The following is a 26,719-nucleotide window of genomic DNA, read 5'->3' as shown; positions in this document are numbered from 1 at the left end:
GAAGAAATACTGCACTTGGATGTTGACCAAAGTGAGAGTCACTTGAGTTCGGCTGACACATGAAAAGGGTTCTGGAAGCTTTGTGAGCATCACTTGCTTTGTGTGGCCTATGCCAAAGAGGAGAGTTTTGGTTGGCATGCCTCTAAAAAGGACATTTTGTTGGAAGCATCTCAACAAGGGTTTTGTGAGTTAGTCAACATTCTGTCACCCCTGGTCTCTTTCAACCACTTTATGACTGCTAATTTCATCTAAAGCCGGAATGTCTCATCCATCTAAGGCCTGCGTGTCTCAACCATCTAAAGCATGCATGTCGCATCAATTTCAAGCCTACGTGCCATCACTGAATTTCTGAAACGGAACTTTGGAATTTGGACTGCCTTTTGAGAAATCTGCCTTGAGCTGTGGTTGCTTGGGGTATTCCACACACACACCAGTATATTTGCGCATAGTTGGGGGTAAAGTTTGATAAATGTAGATAAGATTACATAAGTGTAAATAAATTAGATGATGTGTTATATCACTGTTAACTAATAATTAAAAATATTATTTTAAATATGACATGGCCTGGGCTCATTTCTATTGCTGCTGTCTGGTATGTAACAATAAGAACAGCTGCTATCCCCACCTATTTGCTGCTAATATTCTCAGTGACATTTAGCACTTCATGATGTGCTTATTCCAATCCTGCCCCAGCTGACTGACATTATCTAATCTTCATCCTCTGCACTTTCTAACATATATATCTACGAACAATTATTACAAATATTTGGAAACAGATTACTTGCCCTTTATTTGAGAGGAGGAAATATGGGATGCAACATGGAAAATATTTAAATTCAAAAGGAGATGCAATATTTTAAAAATATATTAAAAAAATCAAATTGTTGATTGGATTTTAAGATAGATTATTTTTAGAAAATAAATACTTTTAAATTCAAAATACATTATACTGAAGGCATAATTACCAAGGGTCACAGCGACTAATGTTGCAAAGGTAGAAATACATAACCAATGTTTCAGGCTTAAGTCCTTCATCAAGGTATGAAAGAATGCCGGCAGGCATCCGAACAAAAGGGTAGTGGGGGAGGGGGATGGCAAAGGCAGAAGATGATAGATAGATGAGAGGAGGGGAAGGAGGGGGACAGCAGCAATGAGTGGGAGAAGGGATGGCTGGCTGGGTGGGTAAGGGGGAGGGAGGGAAGAACTGGAAAGATTGGAAAGGTGGAGGGGAAAGAAAAGTGAGCAAGTTTAGCTGAAAGCAATGTTAAGGCCATCTGGCTGGAGAGTAGAGGACTTTAGCTGGGTGGTGTTTGGAGAGTTATAGAAAGCAATATTGTGTCTAGTAAATAATAAGAGTAAGTCAACTTCATGGTGCGCTGAAAGAAATGAGTGAGTGTATTCTTTGTTTGTAAGCTGGGGTAACTCAATACTATTACAAGTGGTGCATCATCCTCAGCCATCTATGGAGACTCATATTGCCCAGTTACTAACTGATGACAGCCCAGACAATAGGCAAACATCACAGATGTTGAAGAGGTGGTGCAGGCTATCTCAAACAGACCCTGTCGAAGGTGATTTTTGGAAACAGAGGTTCCTTCAATACTTACATCATCATATTCAAGAGCAAAGAGTCTTTCAAAAGTCCACCTTCAATCAGCTGGCAGATCATGTTGACCTCTGCATTGAACACAGAAGGATTGGGTTCTTCCCCTCGTCAATAGGAGCAAATGGAGCTGCAACAACTGTTTATTGCACTTTGTGAAATGCCAGCACCTGATCCATTGAAGAAAGCACCAGCAATTTCTCAATCGAAGATAATACCAGGACCATACATAACTGAGTTGAAGCAGCAAATAACAGCACTGACTACGCAGGTCCCAGCTTTGGGCACGCAATGGAATTCCTTCCATCGACCTGGTTGGAAGGTCCTAAGGACATGGTAGAGGCCATGGATGGGGTATCTGTTGGAAGCATCGGAGATTTGGTGCTGCTGCCTGGTCATGTCAGCCACCTTGCAACTTGTACAAATGGCAGACAGAAAATGACCTGGCCCAGCAGTAGAAGCAATTGGTGTCCATGGGCACTTCAGCCACTGTCTTTTCCTCAAAGACCGTCTCTTTGGTGTTCAATTTCTTGCCGATTCCAGTGCAGAGATTCCAGTGGTCCATCCAAGTACGGAGGAACGCAGGCACCCCAATATATTGGTTTTCAGATGCAAATAATTCTCATATTCAGGTCATTCGTTTTTGATTTTGGTCTCAAGAAACCTCTTCTCTGGGTTTTCACAATTACAAGTGTGACAAATTCCATTTTGGGAGCAGATTCCTTGTTACATTTTTCTTTGTTGGAGGATTTGAAAAAAAATTGCTGCATCATGGACTACAGCTCTTATATTCAAGTGAGCTGCATCTGTTGTCCCTCCAATGTCGTCTGTGGCCTGAATAGTCTTCATCTTGGATCCTCCCCTTTCCTAGCCTTGCTTAAATGTTTCCCTCATGTAGGGACCCCATCATATCATCACACAGATGTTAAATATACAGTAACCCACCATATAAAACTTGGGGTCCTCTGGTGGTAGCATGGGCTCATAGAGTATCCCCTGTCAAACTGTGCATCACCTGTCTTGCACTATCGTACAAGGTTAGACCGAACTGTCAACCCTCCCAACGTTTGCGTAGTGGGCCAGAGCCAATTAGTCATTTCCTTGAAAGCTGAAGGAGGGGTGTGGGGCTGTCAAAGAAATGTACTTAACTTTGTTGGGAGCAGTGCTAGCATCGCTGATGACATAACAGATGCAAAGGACAGGGGTAATAATGCGCAAGTGCAGATGTGTTAGTCTTCAGTATATGGGTGAGAATCTCAGATGCAGGAGGAGGAGAGAGTGTCATGTTTACCTGTGTGGCAGTGAGCCAATGAGAAGATCAGAGGAGTTTAGCTGGGTCATGAGTGGGGAGTTGAAGAATGCAATGTTGTGTCTAGTGAATAATAAATGAATGTTGATTCATGGTGTGCTGAAAGAAACGAGTGAGTGCATTCTTTATTTGTAAGCTGTTGTAAATCAGTACCATTACAGGACCTTGTCACAGCCTTTCCTTCATCAACTCTCCTGGTAAGGGAAAACTCTTCCAAAAACTCTATAAGATTGGTTAAACATGACCTACCATGCACAAAGCCATGTTGACTATCCCTAATCAGTCCATGGCTATCCAAATAACTGTATATCTGATCTCTTAGAACACCTTTCAAGAACTGATCTGACTACTGATAAGAGGCTCACTGGTCTATAATTTCCAGGTTACTTCTGGACCCTTTTTTAAACAACAGAACAACATGAGTTACCCTCCAATCCTCTGACACTACACCTGTGGCTAAAGACATTAAATATTTCTGTCAGAGCCCCTGCAATTGCTACACTAGCCTCCCTCAAGGTCTGAGGGAATATCTTGTCAGGCCCTGGGGATTTATCCACTCTTAATTCCTTTAATACAGCAATCACTTCCTCCTCTTTAATCTGTATAGGTTCCATGACCTCAACATTTTTTAACTTTACTTCCCACAATTCTATGCCTATTTGCTGAGTGATTACTGATGAAAAAAAAAACATTTAAGATCTCTTATAACTATTTTTTCCAAACCCAGAGTGCTTACATCTCCTCCGGCAATCTAGATAAAAAGAAGAAAGGAAGAAAATATACTTTATTATTATAACACCTATTGGGTAGGGTTCTTTTTGTTTATATATAGTTGCATGTTTTTTTATGTATATTTTGAAAGTATATTTTCTTCCTTTCTTCTCTTTATCTAGATTGCCAGAGGAGATGTAAGCATGCTGGGTTTGGGAAAAATAGTTATAAGAGATCTTAAATGTTTTTTTCATAAGTGGTCCAACACCACCTCCCTCTGTTTTACACAGCAAATATTGTAAGAAATAAAATACAAGTATCTTGTGATAGCTCTTCAAAAGAGTTCTAAAATTAGTCCATATTTTATTTGTAATTACCATCAGTACATACACTTTATAGCTTGGTAAACTTCCAAAGGAATGGTGGTCCAATTAGCAATTTGTAGTTTTCCTTGTTTAAGTTCCCATTCACAAAGACAAGTATCTCTATCCCTTTAATTTCTTGATTACTTTGTCACCTCCTGACATGTGAATATGAAACTCAAATTCCTCTGCTCTTTCACTCCCTTCCAAATAACACTGACCCTCCAGTTTCTTCTTCCAACTTGTAACAGTCAACCATTCCCTGGATAAATGCACTTGTCATGTTACTAATCTTCTCCTGATCTCTGCCATCACTCATTCTACAAAATTTGCCACATTTGCTTCCAGTTCCCAAGTCAAAGTAATTTATTCCCAGAACAAGAGAAAAAAATGCAGTGAACTTTAGACAGCCCCTTTTCTATTACAACCATCTCTTTGAATCAGTGGTTTTCAAACTGCCCCCAACCCACATTCCACCTTAAGCAATCGTTGTACCATAGGTGCTCAGTGAATTGTATGGGATTGCTTAAGGTGGAATGTGAGTGGAAAGAAAAAGGTTTGAAAACCACTGTTTTAATCGTACCTCATTGACTCGTTATGTGCAAGGTTTCATAGCTCCAACAGGAATGGACCAATGATAATTTTTTTCAAGCAAAATATTTGAGTAATAATTGGCTCTAGAGCAGTGATTCTCAAACTTCCCTTCCCACTCACATACCACCTTAAACAATCCCTTACTAATCACAGAGCACCGATGGCATAGAGATTACTTAAGCTGGAATGTGCATTGGTGGGGGGGGGGGGGCAGTTTGAAAATCACAGCTTTAAACCATGTGGTTCTATTTTACAAATTATTTTGCTTTGTGATGTTCTATGAAATGTTCTTTGAAAGCCTTTGCAAATATGTGCACCATTACCTTCTTCAACCCTCTTTGTTATCTCATCAGAATAAAACAATCTGAATGCTGAAGCTGTGAAACATCAATAGTATCATAATAAAAATGAGAGATTTCAGAACATTAAACTAAAGATAACAGTTTTCAATCAGCTCTCAAAACATGTCAGTTTGCAATAGTGACTGTCCTAAGTAAAGCAAGTCATGTGTGAATTCTCTGGAATTAAAAATGATCATGTAGCTTTATATAAAGTTTTCTTGGTACCCAGAACTAATGACCAATATAAACAAAAGTACTGTCTGGATGGGTTTCATTATTGCATTTGTATGGTAATGATTGTTGTAAACTATATCAAAGCATTAATGAACAAGGACCATAGAAAACTGCAGCACAGAAAACAATCCATACCAGAATATCATTTTGCTTGTCCCACTGACCTGTACCCATTCCATAACCCTCCACACCTCACCTATCCAATTTATCCTTAAAACTTAAGAGTGAGCCCGCATTTACCAGCTCATTCCAAACTCCCACCACTCTCTGAGTGAAGAAGATCCCCCTAACTTTTCACCTTTCACCTTAAAGCTAACCCGTCTTGTATTTATCTTTCTTAATCTGTGGAAAGAGACTACTCACATTTACTCTGTCTATTCCCTTCGTAATTTTGTAAATCTCTATCAAATCTCTCTCATTCTTCTAAATTCCCTGGTAATTCAGTTGGAACTTTTTTTCATGCTGTTTGGAAGAAAATTCAATTGTTTTTAGAATACCTGTATAAGATTAAAATACTTTTAGATCCGACAGTACTTTTATTGGGTAGTTTGCAACCTCTGAAAGGCTTGGGATTAGATAAGTTTAAGCTTGCTTTTGTATATTTAGCTTTATCTGTAGCGAAAAATGTATTGCTAGTACATGGAAAGATAAATATGATTGATATTAATAGATGGCATAATGAGATGAGATATTGTTTAATAATGGAAAAAATTATTATGTTTTGCGTGATAATTATAGTTTTTTTTATTAATACTCAGAATATTTACATTTCAATTTACATTGATTATATCTTAATATGTATATTTATTTTTTCTTTAATATTTTTTCCTTTTTCTTTCTTTATGGCTCTCCTTAGAAGAGTTGGTTGAAGGGGGGGTTCTTTTCTTTTCTATATATATAAAAAAAATAACATTCATGTTTATGGTTAATTGTTGTATATGTTATGAACTATTTGTTTTTTGAATGAATAAATAAAGTTTAAAAAAAATATTCTAAATTCCTAACTTGTTTATTTTTTCCCTGTAACTCAACTCCTGAAGACACAACCACATCCTAGTAAATCTTTTCTGCACTCTTTCAATCTTACTGATAGTCTTACTGTAGTTTGGTGACCAGAAGAGCACACAATTTTCCAAATTTGGCCTCACCAATATCTTATACAACCTCACCATAATACTCCAACTTCTGTACTCAATACTTTGATTTATGAAGGCTAAGATACCAAAAACTTTCTTTACAACCCTGTCTACCTGTGACACCACTTTCACGGAATTGACTATCTGTATTCCCAAATCCCTTTGTTCCTCTGCTCTCCTCAGTGCCCTACCATTTACTAGGTATGTCCTACCTTGGTTTGTCCTTCCAAAATGCATCATCTGCATTAAATTCCATCTCCCATTTTCTGCCCCATTTTTCCAGCTGGTCCAGATCCCTATGTGAGCTTTGAAAGCCTTCCTCTCTGTCCATAATGTGTCCAATCTTAGTGTCATCACCAAAAGTGCTGGTCCAATTTACAGTATCATCCAAATCATTGATACAGATAACAAACAACAATGGTCCCATACTTGTAGATAGAAACCCTTTGGGTTTACTTTCACATTATCTGCCAAAGCAACCCTTATGTCTTCTTTTTGCCTTTCTGATTTTCTTCTTATTTTCTTACATATTCTATGCTCTTCTAGTACCTCGTTTGCTCCTTGTTGCCTGTACCTACTCTACACCTCTTTCTTTCTCTTTAACAGTTTGCTAATATTCCTTGAAAAATCAAGTTTCCTTTGTTTTTAATCCTGTTAGGAACATGCAAACTTTGCACTCTCAAAATTTCACCTTTGAAGGCCTTCCACTTACTGAACACTTACTTTGCCTGAAAAAAAAACATCCAATTCACTCTTCCTAGATCCTTTTTCATTTCCACAAAACTGGGCTTTCTCAGATTTAGAATCTCAAGGTCAAGACCTATCCTGATCCATAAATAACTTGAAACTAATGATATTTGTGGTGGAACATGGTATTGCGGTCATGTCCTTACTGGGCTGGGCCGGCCTACCTTCTGTACCTCTCCATAAAAACCCTTAATAAAGGCTGAGAGCCCTAGTCTCCTCCCTCATACCTGCCTTGGATGTGAGCCAGCAGCATGTAGAGGAATGTCTGGGCCTTCTCATCAATAAAGCCTTTGGCTACCTGCTTTGTGCCTGCGAGTATTCATTGATTGTGCCACAACATTATGGTCACTGGACCCAAAATGTTTGCCTACACATACTTCTGTCACCTGACCTGTCTGGTGTCCCTAATAGGAGATCAATTATTGTATCCTCTCTCTTTGGTACCTCTATATGTTGATTTAGAAAACTTTCCTGAACACATTTGACAAACTCCAAGCAATCCAGCCCTTTTTACTGTATCGGGATCCCAGTCAATACAGTGAAACCCAGATTTTATGTGCCCCAATTTAACATGAATTTGTATATAACACAATGAATCATTAGTCTCGGGTATAGGGCTCCAGACATGAGTGGGGGCATTGGATTTGAGGAGAGTTGTGTTGTCCCTTATTTCCCACATCCCACAATTGGATCAATCCATGCCCTGGCTGGCTCCATTATCTACTCCTAATATCGATCCAAAGGTCACCTTGCCGAAGCCTCACTGCTGAAACCTCGCCACTGACTGTGAAATGCCTCTCTAGCTGTTTATCATTAACTTTTAAAAATATATTTTTATTGAGTTTAGCATATAAATCCTACATACATAGTCTGCTGTTTTTCATTCACAACGTATTGTTAACAGTTTTGTTGGCACACATCTGTAAAGGAATTGGTTCTCGACCACATGTTTTTGATTTATCTGTGTTTGGAGAAATAATTGTGGCTTGTAAAAAAAAAAGGCACTCTACAAATATACCATAGAATGAGCATGTCATGTGATTCAAACATACACTAAAGGCACAGGAGTGGAATTTGGCTATTCAGCCTATCACATCACCTCTGCCATTCCATCATGACTGATTTACAATCCTTTTTAACCCCATTCTTCTCCCTTCTCCCCATAACACTTAATTCCTTTCCTAATCAAGAACCTATCTACTTCTTTCTTAAATACAATGACTTGGTCTCCACATGGTCCATGGCAATATAGATTCACTCCCGAGGGGTAAAGAACCAAATGCTCCCCATTTGATAACCCTTTCATCCCAGGGATCATTCTTGTGTACCTCTTCTGGACCTTCTCTACTGCTAACACATCCTTCCTTAGATAAGGAGCCCAAAACTTCACCCAATTCAAGTGCACTCTGACCAATTCATTATAGTTTCATCATTACATCTCTGCTTTTATATTCTATCCTTCTTGAAGTAAATGCTAAAATTGCCTTCCTCACCACTGACTCTACATGTAAACTCATGCATGCACCTCAGATTGATCCTTTAATTGGTCCTTTAATTGGTCCTATGCAGCAGTTGGAAGCTGGTTCATCAAGGCTAAGAACATTTCAGGGGACATCAAAGATACCTATGTAGCTTTAACCAAGTGGAGAAACCTTGATATCTTGATACCCTGATATCTCACTATAGAGGGGACAATGAAATTCAGTACCAGGATACCAGAGCCCATGTATAAAGTTGTCAAACAAAAGAGGCACAAGAATGTAAAAGTTCAAAGGCATAATTATGTAATGATATCAGATTTATGTGTTATTTCATGTTGCTTTTTAGTACCATTTGATTCTACAAGCACTGTCCAAACATGGCCTCATTTTAAATATCATTACTGTGGAGGGATGAAGTGACACTGGTAGTCATGCCTTACCGAGCCTTCCATGCCTTACAGAGAAAGGTTGTTAACATTATGCAGGTTTGGATAAAAGATTTGAGCTTATTGCTGCTAAACACAAAGAAATGCTTTGCCCTTGGAAACCACAGCCTCTCTGCAGTGGATCACAAATCACAAAATTCTAATCCTCGTGCAGTTGCTAACATGGTATTCAGGCAATAAATGAATTGGACTTTCATCACCATCTCACTGTATACATTTGTTTCACTCTGAGAGTGCACATCATGTCCACATCTTAGGAAAGGTCCCTGAAGTAGAAGTTTCAGTAAGGTTTATGATGACATTCGAACTTTTCCACTTGTCGCCCACAGTGTGAGATTCTCTCTTTAGGTGGGTAATTGAAACTGACTGAGAAAGAATTCACAAAAACTGATTGCTTGTACAGGGAAGCATGACTATACAAATAGCACATCCAATTGTTTCAATCTGAGTGAAGCATTGCATATTTACCATTGAAAGTTTATCAGTCGTACCTTGTTGAATAATTTGAAATGGACAACGGACACAATGGTCCAAAATCAAACTGAAGTTTCACAGGTGATTTCTCGTTCTTGGAAGATTGGGAACATCAGTTTGAAATATTAACTGTCAATCTGGTCAGTATGGTATTGTCTGCAGTTTTTCACCTCCTGTGGCTACAGTGGTGACTGTTGCTATGCGCCGGTCCAAAGTGAGCAAGATTTCAAACAAAATTTATACCTGCAGAAGGTTGTTGCAATCTAGGTCAAGACACTGAGGTTTTATAGAAATCCATGTGAATTATAGGATTAGGGAAACATTAATTGGTGTATTATTGGCAGATATAGTAGGCCTCACATGAGAAGTTTGTGCAATTAGAGTGTCATCTGGGTTTTCCTAGCTGCTTATTGGTGTGAATGAATGTAGCAGTACATTTGGATTTTCCCTCTGTGAGGAAGCATCTTGTGTGTGCAGACAATATAGAGTGCGTGAAAATGGTCACCAAAACCAAGGAACTGATCATTGACTTCAGTAAGGGAAAACTGGAAGTATACAATCCAGCTATATTTGGGGGATCAGAGGTGGATACGGTGAGAAATTTAAGTTCTTGGGAGTCACTATCTTGGAGGAACTTATGTGGATCTGACACACTAATAACATCATGAAGAAAGCACATAGGTGCCTCTACTTCCTCATGAGTTTCCAAAGGTTTGGTATGACACCAAAAACCCTGGCAAATATCTACAGATGTGCGGTGGAAAGTGTACACCATGCTTTGGTATAGGGACACCAATACTCCTGACCATAAAGCCCTCCAAAAGGTAGTGGACACAGCAGATAAAACCCTCTCTACTATCGGAAACATCTACTGGGAACAGTGGGATTAGAGATCAGCAGCAATCATCAAGGACCCTCACCACTTAGCACATGCTCTGTTCTCGCTGCTGCATTCAGGAAAGAGATATAGGTGCCACAAGACTCATATCACCACGAACCGCTACTACCCCTCCACCATCAAACTCAATCAGGGACTCATTTAAGGACACAGGGCTCCAGTCAGAGAGGCAATCATCTAGTGCCACACCCTGGCTTCTCCAACAAAGCCAATATCTAATCCATTTTACTACCTCATCCTGAATACCTCATATTCCCATGCAGGACCTTACCAAAAGCCTTACTAAAGTCCATGTGGACAACATCCACTGCTTTACCATCAACTTTCCTGGTAAACACCTCAAAAAACTCAATAAGATTGGTTAGACATGATCTACCATGCACAAAGCAATACTGACTATCCCCAAGCCAATTACTTGTATATCCAGGTTTTCAGCTCTTGTCAGATAAGCAGCTCTTTGTCTTCTGCCCTGAGATCCCCAAATCACCCTGAATGACCAGTGAAGATCATAAAGACCCATCCAGTAATTCCACATTTTCCTCACAATACTAGGTGAGGTCATTTTGGACCATAGGGTCACTCAGTGCTGGGCTCACACAACAAAGCTGTTCATCATTAATTTTCTCTGTTCCCTCACACACTCCCATCAACACATGAGAAACAATTATCACCTGCCAACTAGCTTACCAACCTGCACATTTTTAAGTCGTGGGGGATGCTGGTGCAGCCAGAAGAAACCTATGCGGTCAAATTGAGAATGTGCAAATTTCACACAGCACACTGGAGGAAAGGATTGAGCTCTGCCATTGGAGCCGCACCACCAGCCCCAACGATTGCGGCCAGTGGTGTAATTACCAAGGCAAACAATGAATGGGTTTCTCAACAGCTCAGTGGTAGAGAAAATAGCAAATGGCAGAGTTCTATTTAGGGTGAGTAGAGGAAAGTTGAGCGGAGACATCAGAGATAAGATTTTTATTTACATAATAAAGTAGTGGATGCTTGGAATGTATTGCCGGGGGTGGTGGTGGAGGCTGGAGCAAAATAGACTTTCATAAGACTCTTAGATAGGCAATTGATGTAAGAAAAATAAAGGATCATGGACTTGAGGGAATGATCAGAAAGTTGTGGAGTATTTTTACATAGGTCAGCACAACTTTATGGGCCAAATGGCCTGTACTATGGTGAAATATTCTAGGTTCTGGTTAGCTCAAGGTGTTCAAGCAGTCTACTTTCATTAGAAGTTACCGTCGTGCAAAAGATGACATCATTAGATTTTACATCAGGGAAAATTGGGTTTGGATTGGATGGGGAATTTTGCAAATGGTGTAATTTCATGAAATTATATCATAAAATGATATATTATTACTAAAACAGTACAATAATATTTGATCAAAGATTTGCATTTGAAAAATTCTAGCAATAACTAAACAGTAGCTTATAATATCAAAGATTAAACTTGTTTTCTTAATAACATCAATTTTTTTTTCTGATACATCTATTCTAAGATGTAACATCTAAAAATTTTAATATGTTGAGTTTCTTGTTTAAATAAAATCAATAGAATTTTGGACTTAGATCATCTACTGCAACTGAAATGTTGCCCTGTAGGGATGCATCTTGAGAATCCAGTTTATGTCTGCACTTTTGAAATTCATTATTGATAACTGTGAACATGTATATTGTGGTAAAAATCAATAATTAATGGCAAATTGCAACATGGAAGACAGTCACTACTGCTTTTATAAAGGTCAATGTGTCTCCAGGACACAGCAACACTATTCCCAACAACAGGCTTATGGTAACCACAGAGGTTTGCAGACACTATGGTTGAAGTAAAAATACAAAGCTGGAGAAACTTAGGAGGTCAATAGTGTACGTTATATAGCAAAGATAAAGTTAGAGAACTAACGCAATGGGCTATTCAACAAGAGTTGAGGTTCTGGATGTACTTTCGATCTGGTCCTTCATACCTTTAAGAAGGACTCAAGCACAAAACTATAGAACACAACAGCACAGAAAACAGGCCATTTGCCTTTCTAGTCTTTGCCAAAATATTATTCCACTAGTCTCATTGACCTGCACCTACTCCATAACCCTCCAGACCTCTCCTATCCATGTATCTATGCAATGTATTCTTAAAACATAAGAGTGAGCCTGCATTTACTACATCAGATGGCAGCTCATTCCACACTCCCACCACTCTCTGGGTGAAGTTCCCCCTACACCTTTCCCCTTCACCCCAACTATATGTCCTCTCATGTTTATCTCTCCTAATCTAAGTAGAAAGAGCCTACTAGCATTTACTCTGACTATACTCTTCATAATTTTGTAAACCTCTAACAAATCTCCCCTCATTCTTCTATGCTGCAAGGAATAAAGTCCTAACCTATTTAATCTTTCCCCGTAACTCAACTCCTGAAGACCAAGCAATATCCTAGTAAATCTTCTCTGCACTCTTTCAATCTTACTGATATCCTTCCTGTAGTTAGGCAACCAGAACTGCACACAATATTCCAAATTTTGTCTCATTAATGTCTTATACAACCTCACCATGACATCCCAACTCCAATATTTTGATTTATGAAGGCCAAGATGCCAAAAGCTTCATTTATAACCTTGTCTACCTGTGACATTAATTTCAGAGAATTATGTACCTGCATTGCCAGATCCCTTTATTCCTCTGCACTCCTCAGTACCCAACAATTTACTATCTATGTCCAACCTTGGTTTGTCCTTTCAAAATGCAACTCCTCACACTTGCCTGCATTAAATCCCATCTGCCATTTTCTGTCCCATTTTTCCAGCTGGTCCAAATCCCTTTGCATGTTTTGAAACACCCCCCCCCCCACCCCCACACTGTCCACAACACCTCCAATCTTAGTGTCATCAGCAAACTTGCTGATCCAATTTACCACATTATCATCCAGACCATTGATATAGACAACAAACAACAATGGTCCCAACACTGATCCCTGAGGCACACCACTAATCATAGGCCTCCATTCTGAGAAGCAATCAACCATTAACACTTTCTGTCTTCTTCCTTTCAGTCAATTTTGTATCCAGTTTACAAGCTCTCCATTAATATCTAGTGTCTGAACTTTCAGATCTAACATCCCATGTGGGACCTTATCAAAGGCCTTACTATAGTCCATGTAGACAGCATTCACTGTCTTTCCTTCATCTACTTTCTTTGTAACTGTCTCGAAAAAACTTTATAAGATTCCTGAAACACAACCTAAAATGCACAAATTCATGCTGACTATTCTTAATCAGTCCTTGGCTATCCAAATCCTTGTATATCCAATTTCTCAGAACACCTTCCCATAATTTACCTACTACTGGCTCACCAGCCTTTAATTTCCTGGTTTCCATTGGGAGCCCTTGTTAAACAACTGAACAACATGAGCTACCCTCCAATCCTCTGGCACCTCACCCATGGCTAAGGGTATTTTAAATATTTCTGTCAGATCCCCTGCAATTGCTACACTAGCCACCCTCAAGGTCCGAGGGAATATCGTGTCAGGCCTGGGGATTTATCTATTTTTATTTTCTGTGAGGCAGCAAGAACCTCCTCCACTTTAATCTCTATATGTTCTCTACTGTTTGTTTCCCTTCCTTCCTTATACACCATGCCAGTTTCCTGAGTAAATAATGATGAAAAAAACTCTTCAAGATCTACCACATCTTGTGAGGTCACCCCATAGATGACTATTATGATTTTCTAGGGGACCAATTTTTTCCTTTACTATCCTTTTACTCTTAACATACGTGTAGAAACCCTTTGGGTTGACCTTCACATTCTCTACCAAAGCAACCTCATGTCTTCTTTTTGCATTCCTGATTTTTTTCTTGTATTTTCTTATATTTATCTAGTATGCCATTTGCATCTTGTTGTCTATACCTGCTATACACCTCTCTCTTCTTCTTTACTGGATTGCTAATGTTCCTTAAAAACCAAGGTTCACTGTGCCTGTTAACTTTGTCTTCAATCCTAAAGGGAACATGCAAACTTTGCACTCTCAAAATTTCACCTTTGAAGGCCTTTCATTTATTGAAAACATCCTTGCTAGAAAACAACTTATCCCAATCCACTCTTCATAGATCATTTCTCATTTCCACATATTAGCCTTTCTCCAATTTAGAATCTCAACTTGAGGACTAGATCTGTCCTTATTCATAATTAACTTGAAAGGAATGACATTATAGTCACTGAACCCAAAATGTTCACCTCCACATACTTCTGTCACCTGTCCTGCCTGGTTCCCTAATAGATCAAGTATTGTATCCTTTCTCGTTGGCACAGGTACACGATCCTTTATCTGGACATCTAAAATCCAGAAAGCTCCAAAATCCGGTAAATGGGGAGAGAGGCAGCCAAGGGATTGGCTTTTGGGGGAGGTGGCTGGCGCTTGGGGGAGGTGGCCGAGGGTCTGGCGCATGGGGGAGGCGGCTGGGGGACTGGCGCATGGGGGAGATGACCGAGGGTCCGGCGTGTGGGGGAGGCAGCCAGGTAACTGTAACGGGGGGGGGGGGGGGTGGGTGGATACAGCAGCACAATTCTGGTGGGCTTTCCGAAATCCGTAAAAATCCAAAATTCAGAACACACTGACCCCCAAGGGTTCCGGATAAAAGATCGTGTACCTGTACCTCTATTATTGATTTGGAAAATTTTTCTGAACACGTTTGACAAATTCTAAGCTTCCAGCCCTCTTAAAGTTAAAATCTCCTATTATCATAACCTTGTTTCTTACATCGTTAGTTATAAAAAACTTAAATATTGGTTAACTATATAAAGTATACCATTTGACCTGCATTTCTCTAGTTTTGTGATTTTATAGGCAGATGGTTTAAGAACAGACATAATTGCACCCAAGAAATTAACACAATTCTTTATCCATCATTAACTCATATTGTGGAACATGGTCATTCATCCAAGGTTCATGGTGAAAAATTCTCTTTATTAAAGCTTGTTACTTGAGAGATGCTTTAATGCCAAACTACCAGTTTGGTAGTAGATGTAGACATGTGTGAAACATAAAGAAAATGATTATTTTTTTAGACATTACAACACTACCAGGATGTTGTGGTTTCTAGAAATTCTTTTTGAACTTGCTGAACTCTACTAATTGAGTGCAAGCTGCTTAATCTGCTGGGGACTAAATGGAGTTTTCACAAATAAATGTCAACAGGGGCAGCATATTTTGCTCATTTATGCACATAACTCAGAAGCCTGCTGGAGATATGAAGGAGTCTGACATTTGAGTAGCGGGATCTTCCATATATTACTGAGTTGAGTTTCTAGATGAATATTCCATTAGCCCTTGAGCTTTGCTCCAGTCATGGGATTAATTTGAAAAATATTGCCAACTACCATTTAAAATAAACTTTTCCAATTTATTTTCTTTGTTATTTAAAGTAGATACCAGCAGCATAGGCATTTTAAAATAATTTTTTTTTGGATCAGGTAAGCTACTCAGATGCTGTTTATTCAAACAGAGTTGACTGCATTTATCAGAGATCTGCCTGCATAGAGAGCAGGCAAACTGCAAAAAAATACACCCGATGGTGCTAGGTGCCATTGAACACACTAGGTGTTCGTTTAAAGATGTAATACAAGAAAATATTTCTCTAATATTCAGCTGCTTTGCCCAAAATACGAGCAGTGAACATGTTGTCACTTCCAGACTGTAACGTCCTTTAGTTATGCCTGTTTCACTTTGATTAACAGTGGCTGCCTGAAATTATGCATTAACTGTTCCTGCAAGAGTTAGGCTGGTGTGTTAGTAATTATTATTTTTGCGATGTGGCTTTAGTAATTAAGTAGCTGGCAGTGTGTGCAAGCTACAGGAATGGCTTGTAAGGCTTCAAGTTCATTATTTATGTAGCACATTTTTTTTAAACTTAAATTGACCAAGGTGCTGTACAAACCAAGGCAATCGATCGAAACTAGTACAACTATTTATAGAACAACATATTAAGATGTTATAAATAGACCACAATTGCAGTGAATAGTGCAGTGCTGTCAGAGGTTAAAGGGTTTCAGAGGTCAAACGGTAATGACAAAAGGTAAGCTTTAACCTGGATTTAAAGCAGTTTAAAGCAGTTGAGGGAGGGGTAATTTAAGTCAGGGGAATGGTGTTCTACAGTTTGGGGACCACAACTGTGAAGGCCTGGTCTCCCCTTTGTGTGCACAGTGCATGGTACAGCCAGGTGCCCTACGGAAGCTAATCTGAGCTGCTTGGGAATGGAGTAGGGCGTAAGCATATCAGAGATATGGGGAGAAAAATCTCTGAGGGCCTTGTATGTAAATAGCAGCAGCTTGAAGTTGATTCTGAGCTGTACTGGCAGCCATTGGAGGGAGGCCAGAACTGGGTGATATGGTCCCTCTTCTTGGCACCTGTCAGGACCCTAGAGGCAGCATTCTGAACCAATTGAAGGCAGGTTAGGAAGGACTGGCTATCTCAGTGTATCAAGAGTTAGCGTCACCTAGACATGAGAATATAAGGGCATTAATAACCCTTTCGATGTCCTTGAGTGAGAGGTACAGCTTTATTTAACAATGGTGTGGAGCTAGAAAAAGCAGGCCTTCACCACAATTTTGCCCTGTTTGTCACATTTGAAGGCAGGGTCAAATAGTACCCCGAGAGATTCAATGTGGGGTTTAACAAGAGTGAATAGATTACCTAGGGAGCCATGTAATTTTTTGTGAAATTAGGGGAGCTGAATAGTATGATCTCAGATTTTGTCTCATTAAGTTGGAGGAAGTTGTGGGCCAGCCAGCATTTTATGTCTTATAGGCAGTTGGTGAGGTTGGTTATTTTTGACTGGTCATCCAATTTTAAGGGGGGGGGGGTAGAGCTGGATGTCATCGGCATAACAGTGGACGAAGATGCCATGTCTCTGCATGAGATGGCCGAGGGGGAGCATGTACAGTGAGAAAAAAATGGGGCATAAACTCACCGACCAGGGGTTTAGATGGGCAATAAATATGAATATTGAAGTCTCCAAAAATCAGAATTCAGTCAGTTTTGCATGATGTTAGAGAGGAAGTTGGCGATTTGGGTATTTTTGTGGGTGATATAAGAAAACAATTAACAAGGGATTGACCAGCCCCACTTTGATTATTTGGACCTCAAAGGTAGAGAATTCCCCAAAATTTACTATGCAACAGTTGAACCAGTCTTTAAATACAACGGCTAGATCCCTGTCCCATCCAGAGGGCCTTGCAGAGCTGAGAAAGTTACAGTTCTACGGACAGAGCTTGTGTAGAAGGGAAGACTCATCTGCGTTCAGCCAGGTTTTGGTCAATAATAGAAAGTGGAAAACCTTGGGCAGTGAAGCAAGTCTTTGTGTTCGGTTGCGAAGGAAAGCATAAAATTAATTTTTTAAAAAAATTTAGACGTATACAACAGGAACAAGCCATTTCAGCCCACGAGTTGGTGCCGCCCAATTTACACCCCCAGTATATTTTGATCGGTGAGAGGAAACCGGATCCCCCAAAGAAAACCCACGCAAACATGGGGAGAATGTACAAACTCCTTACAGACAGCTTTCTTAATGTAATTGCCAAGAGAGTTTGTCTTAGCGAGATAACTGCTCACTCTTCTAAATTGACATGAGCATAGTGATGAGCTTCCTCATCACGGGAATACACTCACTCCATGGTGAAACTATCTCTTCAGATGTGGAGGTGACATCATTTGAAATGAGATCTCATGGAAACCTTGTGCAATCTCAGTTGCAAACTTTGACAATGATTTTCTTCTAATGGAAGGATATTTATGGGGTCAAATTAACTGAATTTTCACACTGTCCTTGGAAATCTTCTGGGCACCAAATGTCAACAAGATTTGATCCTTTGGACAAACTAGATGCAACTATATTAGTTGGCAGTGCACAATTCATTTAGCACCCAATTCGTTAATCTTTGGATAGAGTTATAACCTTGATCACAAGAATAAGCCTTGGTGAAGCATCTAGGCTCATATAGATTAATTTGCTCATTGATCTCAAATTTTATTTCTGCTTTTTTTTAAACCAGATTTTTATTGATGAAATCAGTTGAACTTGGCCAGGGATTGCTAACCTTGTAATTTTTAATTTAGAATACAGCACTGTTACAAGTCATTTCAGCCCACAAGGCCATGCAGCCCAATTAACCTATACTCATGGGCTAAAATGGCCTGTTACCATGCTGTATGTCGAAATTAAAAATTAAAAGGTTAGCCACCCCTGAACTAGGCTCTCAGTAAGTTCCTAATGGAGATGAGGTCACACTGTTTTGCATGGATAAACTGGTGTGACTGATTAACTATGAGTCCACAGAATACTGCTAATCGGCTTTGTACAGATTTGTAAGAGATTTGGTTGCATTATTAATGTAAAAATGTTTGCTATATTTTTAGTCAAGTAACAAATCCAACTTTTCCTAGAGTTGGCTACCACAAAAATGAACAGTATTTTTTGTAATAATCACATTCTTGATTTTTACTGTTGAGAAAAGATTTGAAGAATGCTTGCTTCACCAAACAATGGTGATAGATTAATGTTATAATTTGTGGTACACAAAGTGCTGGAGACATTCAGCCGGTCATGCAGCATCCACAGAAAGCAAACGGCACATTATGTTTCGGGCTTGAGCCCTTCTTTAGGAGTGTCAAAAATCAGATTTCCTTTTTTTAAAAATATTGTTTGGTTTCTCTTGCGATTTCCAGTTAGCTGAATCTGCCAAGCTTCTGATTTCACTTAAGATAAAAACTATTAGATATTTTATTAGATAAAATTGGGTTTGAAATGGGTTATTATAGATCATATCTTAGATTAAGATAAAATTACCTTTTTTATATCATTGGATGATACCATATCTATTTTATATTCAATAATAACTTTGCTATAATATCTGAAATGGATTAACTGTTAACCTAAAACAATGATAAAATTGGAGATAAATTAAGATAATAATCATGGGTATATTTAGAATTTATCTGTGTTATATTTATGATCTGACCTGTTCTATGCTATCAACTGTGTATATAGGGCATTATCTATTAAATTCAATACAAAATATTTTAACAAAGAAAGATTAAAAACTAAATATAACTGCAATAAAATTTGAACCAGAGTATCTCCCTCAAGGTGCAAATCAGTTTTCCAACCCACATTAAAGCATCAAAGCTGGATTTACACAGAGCTGGCAAATGAGAGAATGGAGGGCTACTCTGAAAACAATGCATCAAAATGAAATTGAGAAAACCCTTGAAGGATGCAGTGGCCTTTGCATAGATTATTACTGGACTTTAATCCAAATCCGGGACAGCCTCAGCAAAATAAAATTGGGTGATATTGTAAACTGTTTACTTCAACAACCTCTAGTCCTCAAACCCTGAAGGAACCACTGACCAAACCCCTCATGACAAATACAAATTAGTAGAGTGGAAGTGGGGCAGGCTCCGCACATGTGCACTTCAAAAATGCAATTGCTGTCTGTTACATGTCTGACATACCAAGATGATACCTAAATTTGAGAACATGTCTATGAGGCTAGGTTAAAAGAGGTAGGGGTTTTCTCTTTGGAGTGAAGAAGAATGAGAGCTGACAATATAGGTCTACAAGATTATGAGAGGCAAAGATAGGGTGGACAGCAAGCACCTTATCCTGGGGCGAGAGTAGAAAACTCCAAAGGGCAGAGGTGAGAGGAGGAAAATTTAGGAGAGATATCAGGGGTGATTTTTAAACAGAGAGAAATGAGCATGTGGAATGGATTTCCAGAGTTGGTAGTGGAGGCTGATACAATAGGGACTTCTTAAAGACTCTTAGAAATTCACATAGATGCAAGAAAAATAGAGGGTTATGAATGTGAGGTTTAGTTCATTGAGAAGGTTCATGTAGTTCAGCACCGCATCGTGCGTTAAAGTGCCTGTAATGTGCTGTAATGTTCTACGTTCTAAGTTTAAGGTTTTAAGTACATCAATGGCGATTTGCAGTCACTGCATTGCACAAACCATTATGTCCACCGTGCATCTATTTGTATACCTCATCCTTCTCCACTCCAACTAAGGAAAAACCCTATAGCTCAGGCCCTTAAGACCTGGCCACATCCTCATAAATTGTCTCCTCATCCTATTCAGCTTGTTGGGCCACCCTGCCAACAACACGACTGGGGAATTGAGCGACGGAGCAGTCGCACCCGACGAGCCCGCTAGCGACACCACTCCAGTGACCCCAATCCCGGCACCACGGCAGTCACACCGGATGGTCAGACCCCCTGACTGCTACAGTCCTTAACCTACCCCTTCCTTTCATTCTCTCCCTCGTTTTTGTTTTTTTTTCTTTTTCCAGGGTCAGTTCTCCAAGAAGGGGTGAATGTGATAGTACAGATCTATCACCAATGTACATAGTGTACATAGTTACTGTATCTAGACTGTGCTTACAGCGATTGGCTGAGAGCTAAGCCACACCTATTGTCTGGGCCTTAAAGGGTTGTGTCCCTAGCCAGGTCGGATCATTCCGGACTGGTCGGCGACCTGTGAAGAGCTCCTGTCTTTTGCTAATAAAAGCTTTGGTTTGGATCAACAAGTCTTTGATTCTTTCAACGAGCTCTACAATGACATAGTTCCAATGACATAGTGACCAACTGAATACAATGCTTCAACAGTTGTCTCACCAATGTCTTAAACAACCACAACATTATCTCTAACTTCTCTACTCAAGATTTAGACTGATGAAGGCCAATTTTCCAAAAGTCTTTATGACCATTGACCTGTGGTGCCATTTTATTTGTTTTACAACACTCCCCATATCTCTACCATTCATTGTATAGTTCTTACCCATGTTAGACTTCCTAAAATGCAACACCTCACATTTCTCTGTATTTATTTAAATTCCATCACCCATTCCTCTATCTACCTGCCCAACCTGCTGTGTTTTCATCCAAATTGTTAATATAGATGACAACAATGGGCCCAGCAAAGAACTCTTTGGCACACCAATAATCAGAGGTCTCTCGTCTGAGAAACAACCTACCATCACCCTCTGCTGTCTTCCAAGAGACCAATTTTCTCTCCATTCTATCTCCTTGGATTCCATGCAATCTAACCTTTCAGAGCAGCCTGTCAAGCAGAATCTTACCAAATTCCTTGCTTAAATTAAAAATAAACATTGCACACTATTTATTTCAGTCAATGCTGCAAAAAAAGTGCATTTTCATACTGATCTTTAAATATTAAAAAAAATGCTATCATGCTGTACGAGACTTCAGGATGTTCTTCATTGATTGATGTTCTGAGGTCCTTTTTTAAAAAAAACAAATGAAAATAGAATAAATTCACCAAAGATTAATTTCTTCATTCCAGAAATTACATTTCTTATAATCTTTGACAAGCAATATAAATTTAGAATGAGATGGTTTTCTCTCTTAGTTGATATTGAACACTGAAGATCTGCCTGGTAATTCAGACATTGTTTGAAGGGTTTTTGTGATATCTTCTCTCCAGCCTGTGATGTCTGTCATCAGATTATTTTTATGTTACATTTTGTTAAGTAATCAGAATTGAACAGCTTTTGTACCATCTGGAATGAGATGCAAATTATCTCTTTTAATGGATTCTCCTCATACCTCATTATTCAGAGAGAACAGAGCTTTCAAACAAAAGCTCCAAAAATATTATTTTACTTTAATTAAGTTTCTTTCCACATACATAGTATTTGACTGCAATATTCAGATGAAAAAGATGGAAACTTCTTTGCTTCCATGCTACAGATTTGTAAAGTCACGAACAGGCCCTTCTGTTCAACTCATCTATGCTGACCAAGTTGGCATTCTGGGCTTGTCTAATTTGCCTGCATTGGATTTATTGCTTCCAAACTCTCTCTATCCATGTATCTGTCCAAATGCCTTTTGAACATTTTAATTTTACTCACTTCTATAGCTTGTTCTTGCAGCTCATTCCGGATACAGACTACTCTCAATGAAAAAGGTCCCTCTTAAATCTCTTTCCTCTCACTTTCAATCTTTGCCCCCTAGTTCTAGAATCTTCAACCCTTGGAAAGAAACTGTGTGCACTCACTTTATAAACCTCTAAGTTCCCTCATCAGACATCTATGTTCTAAGGTATAAAGGCCTAACTTATGATAAGGTAGACAGCCAGTGCCTTTATCCCAGGGCGGGAGTAGAAAATACGAGAGGTCATCTTTATGAAGGGAGGAAGGTTCAGGGGAGACATCAGGGGTTAAGTTTTCTTTTCTTCTTTTGGCTTGGCTTCGCGGATGAAGATTTATGGAGGGGGTAAAAAGTCCACGTCAGCTGCAGGCTCGTTTGTGGCTGACAAGTCCGATGCGGGACAGGCAGAAACGATTGCAGCGGTTGCAGGGGAAAATTGATTGGTTGGGGTTGGGTGTTGGGTTTTTCCTCCTTTGCCTTTTGTCAGTGAGGTGGGCTCTGCGGTCTTCTTCAAAGGAGGTTGCTGCCCGCCAAACTGTGAGGCGCCAAGATGCACAGTTTGAGGCGTTGTCAGCCCACTGGTGGTGGTCAATGTGGCAGGCACCAAGAGATTTCTTTAGGCAGTCCTTGTACCTTTTCTTTGGTGCACCTCTGTCATGGTGGCCAGTGGAGAGCTCGCCATATAACACGATCTTGGGAAGGCGATGGTCCTCCATTCTGGAGACGTGACCCATCCAGCGCAGCTGGATCTTCAGCAGCATGGACTCGATGCTGTCGACCTCTGCCATCTCGAGTACTTCGACGTTAGGGATGTAAGCGCTCCAATGGATGTTGAGGATGGAGCGGAGACAACGCTGGTGGAAGCGTTCTAGGAGCCGTAGGTGGTGCCGGAAGAGGACCCATGATTCGGAGCCGAACAGGAGTGTGGGTATGACAACGGCTCTGTATACGCTTATCTTTGTGAGGTTTTTCAGTTGGTTGTTTTCCCAGACTCTTTTGTGTAGTCTTCCAAAGGCGCTATTTGCCTTGGCGAGTCTGTTGTCTATCTCATTGTCGATCCTTGCATCTGATGAAATGGTGCAGCCGAGATAGGTAAACTGGTTGACCGTTTTGAGTTTTGTGTGCCCGATGGAGATGTGGGGGGGCTGGTAGTCATGGTGGGGAGCTGGCTGATGGAGGACCTCAGTTTTCTGACTTCCAGGCCAAACATTTTGGCTTACACAGAGTTGGAGGTGCCTGGAATGCCAGAAGTGGTTGTGGAGGCTAAAATATTAGGGTATTTAAGAGACTCTAAGACAAGCACATTAATCAAAAAAATCTAGAGGATTATGAGATAGGAAGGGTTTAGTAATTGTTCTGGTAGGAATATATCTCAGCACAACATTGAGGGCTAAAGGCTGTAATATTCTATGTCCTCATCTCTTTTTCTAAGTCAAATCCTCCAGGCCCAGTAACATTCTAGTTAATCTCCTGTGCACCCCTTCCCATTTGTTGACCTCCTTCTATCAAATCGGTGACCAGAACTGCACACAGGACTCCACACACAGTTAAGCCTATGGGGTCATTTATTTTCACATACTATTTCCAGGACCAAGTGTTTCTATATTTTATAGAGGGGACCAAAGAAAAATAGATTAATAGCATTAAAGAGGCAGATGCTGTGAGACTGTGTCAGAATTCAAAAATGACTGATGGCTTGCTTAAGAAAATGCGATTTGAGGATATTGAAATCTGGAATGAAAGGGTTATCTTCTGGAGCAAGGGATTGGACCAATCATAAACAGCCAAAGAAGATAGATATATTTTCTTAGGAGTTTAGAGGAATGAAGTGTGATATTACTGACGTTCCGAAGGTGATATTACAAAGTTGATGTTGAGATGTTTCCACAAGGGGAAGAGTTTTCATATAGAGAGAGATGGTATGGGTAGAGACCATTCAGCCCATTAAGTCTGCACCAATCATCAACCATCATCACTAATCCTAACATCATACGTTATGTTTATTTTCTCCATATTTATATGATCTCCAAAGATTCCAGATTATACCACTCACATGCACACCACGGACAATTTTTAGTGGCCATTAAGTATACCAACCCACATTTCTTTGGAACATGGGAGCAAACCAGAGTACCAGGCCGAAACACACACAGTCACAAATAGAACATGTAAGCTCCACAAAGACAGCATATGAAATCTGGATTGAATTCAGGTTTATGGCACTATGAGACAGTGGATCTACCAGCTGTACCACTGTTAGTAAATGTACTCATCTGGGATGAATGGGGGGGAGTTACGTGGAGAGCCCAAATTCCCTTGAATAAAATTACAAAGCAAGCAGGTGATCATTAAAAATGAAGCTACATTAGAGGTGAAACTCTGGAATTCTCAAATAGAAGGTTAATGTAGTTTACATGACAAGAGAAAGCCAAAGAGAATGTTGGTATATTTTTGGAAGATCAAGGAACTGAGCACTATGGGATCAGTTAGTAGTGTACAGAGTTTGATTGGTTTCTGTATAACCTGCACTGGAAATCAGCTCAACACATTTAATGTGTAGTTAAAATGACGAGTATTTCTAAGAATTTCAAATCCTGATTTAAATAATAGCAAAACAAAGGATCTTGGCTTTGTTCCTTTACCAACCAGTAGGGGCAATCTTGACACCTTCTTGGAATCTTAAAGTTTTTAAACTAAAAAAGTTTGAGAGTTTAATTTAATATTATTCATTTAATACTGCACAGAATAGCTTTTCAAAATTCTGTGCAGATGTTTCACATTTTATAGGCTGATAAGAAAACAGCAGATGATCATACAACCATCCCAAAGGAATTTGGATGGCATTTTGCCGATAAAAATGTGAACTTACTGTGAACATTTTCGTGGGTAAGACATGACGATATTTACCTTTGCAAGACCGGCCATCACCTTTCATCTTGCTTGGGCAGTTTCCACATTTGTATGATCCAAAGTTATTGAAACAAGGGACGCCAGGAAAACACACTGCTTTCTTGCATTCATTAATATCTTCTTGACATTCAAGTCCTGAAAAAGATATGTACAACAGATAAGGAAATGGTCGTTTCCTCAAAATAATAGATGACAAAAAAAATCCCCTTCCATTCAGAAAATCAAGCATATAAATGGGAACCAGGTATCACAGAGCCAGGATATGAGAAAGTGTTGAGGGCAAGAAGGGCTCCTGAAGGCCCTTGGGCACTGGAGGCTTCCTGATCGTTTGAAGGTTTGGATCTGGAGCTCATGTTATCAATGGATTGAACAGGAGTCTGTGGCTGTAGAGGCTGCGGGAGTGCTGGAGGTGAATCTATGGACACACAGTGACCCTGATGGGAGTCTCTCTTGCTTCTCTTTCACTTGTACTATCAGTTTATTTTACCTGGTTAGGATAACAACAGAACGTTCAAGCACACACAGACTGCATATTCATGTCTGTAAACAAGAGAGACAGGTAGGAACGTGCATTTTCAAGCTCAGTAAAAGCTAAACGAAATAAATGAATGCTGAAAATCTGAAATCCTAACGCAAAAGAGCGGAAGTGCTCAGCAAGCTGTATGTAGACAGGTCTTGTGGTCCTGATAGATTTGAAAGCTATTATAATTTAAGTAAATAATCAATATGAAAGAAAGTTAAAAACCTAATCACTAAATAAATCTGCATCAAAACAAAGTAAAATATTTAAACAAGAGCTTAATTCCTTTTTGTTCTCTGACTCATAAGTCAACCATTCCCAGTGAAATCAATGGGATCTCAGATTGTATGTCTGGTCCAGCCTGGCACTGATTTCAAGAAATAGCTTCACAATGAATACTATGAATTCTCAACAAGGCTTCATTGCTGACTCCCAAGGAACCCAGTGGTGCAAAAAGTGACTGATTTAGCCCCGCAAAAGATCCTCTACATTTTGCTTCTCACACTGAAAGCCATAGTGTTGTTTGAACAGCTAGAGGCCAGAGGTTCTGAACCACACTCTCTGATGAGATCTGACCCATAATCTTGATTTTTTTTTCCCCGTTTGCCCCCATATCATTATTTGTCCCAAGCACCTTTGTGTCATCAAATCTTCCTTTCAACATTTTTATTAGTTTCATTATATGTTACATAGGTACATGAGAATAAAATAGAACATTAACAAATTTTATAGAATAATTCAGATTATATTGTAACCTATGTTACATTAAAAATAAGTGAAACAAAAACTAGTAAAGTACTATTACCCTTATCTAAACCCATCCGACAGAAGCTATTGGCTTAACACGGACAGACCCTTACTGATAATATAAAAGGTAACCAATGAGGTCATAAACCAGAAAAAAAATCTTATAAATTTTGAAAATAATTGAGAAAAGAACCTCATAAATTAAGATTAATTTCAGTCATGGAACATCTATTTTTTTTCTGAAGTCAGAGATGCCATCATATCA

The 26,719-nt window shown here is 39.4% G+C and overlaps 1 protein-coding gene across 15 annotated transcripts in view; it reads right to left on the bottom strand.

The window, feature by feature from the left end:
• Nucleotides 1–26,719, bottom strand: part of LOC138761998 (von Willebrand factor D and EGF domain-containing protein) — a 327,980-nt gene that overhangs the window by 59,792 nt on the left and 241,469 nt on the right. For all 15 annotated transcript variants that reach the window (XR_011356699.1, XR_011356698.1, XM_069935108.1 and 12 more), the window contains one exon: nt 25,185–25,322. Coding sequence is in view for 13 of the 15 variants with exons in the window: in XM_069935108.1 (XP_069791209.1) it covers nt 25,185–25,322 (138 nt within the window). In the remaining 2 variants the exon portion in view is untranslated. The remainder of the gene's footprint in view (nt 1–25,184; nt 25,323–26,719) is intronic.

The sequence above is a fragment of the Narcine bancroftii genome, chromosome 4 (genome assembly GCF_036971445.1).
Source record: "Narcine bancroftii isolate sNarBan1 chromosome 4, sNarBan1.hap1, whole genome shotgun sequence".
Classification (NCBI taxonomy): Eukaryota; Metazoa; Chordata; class Chondrichthyes; order Torpediniformes; family Narcinidae; genus Narcine; species Narcine bancroftii.
This window is presented reverse-complemented; position numbering and strand designations above follow the sequence as displayed.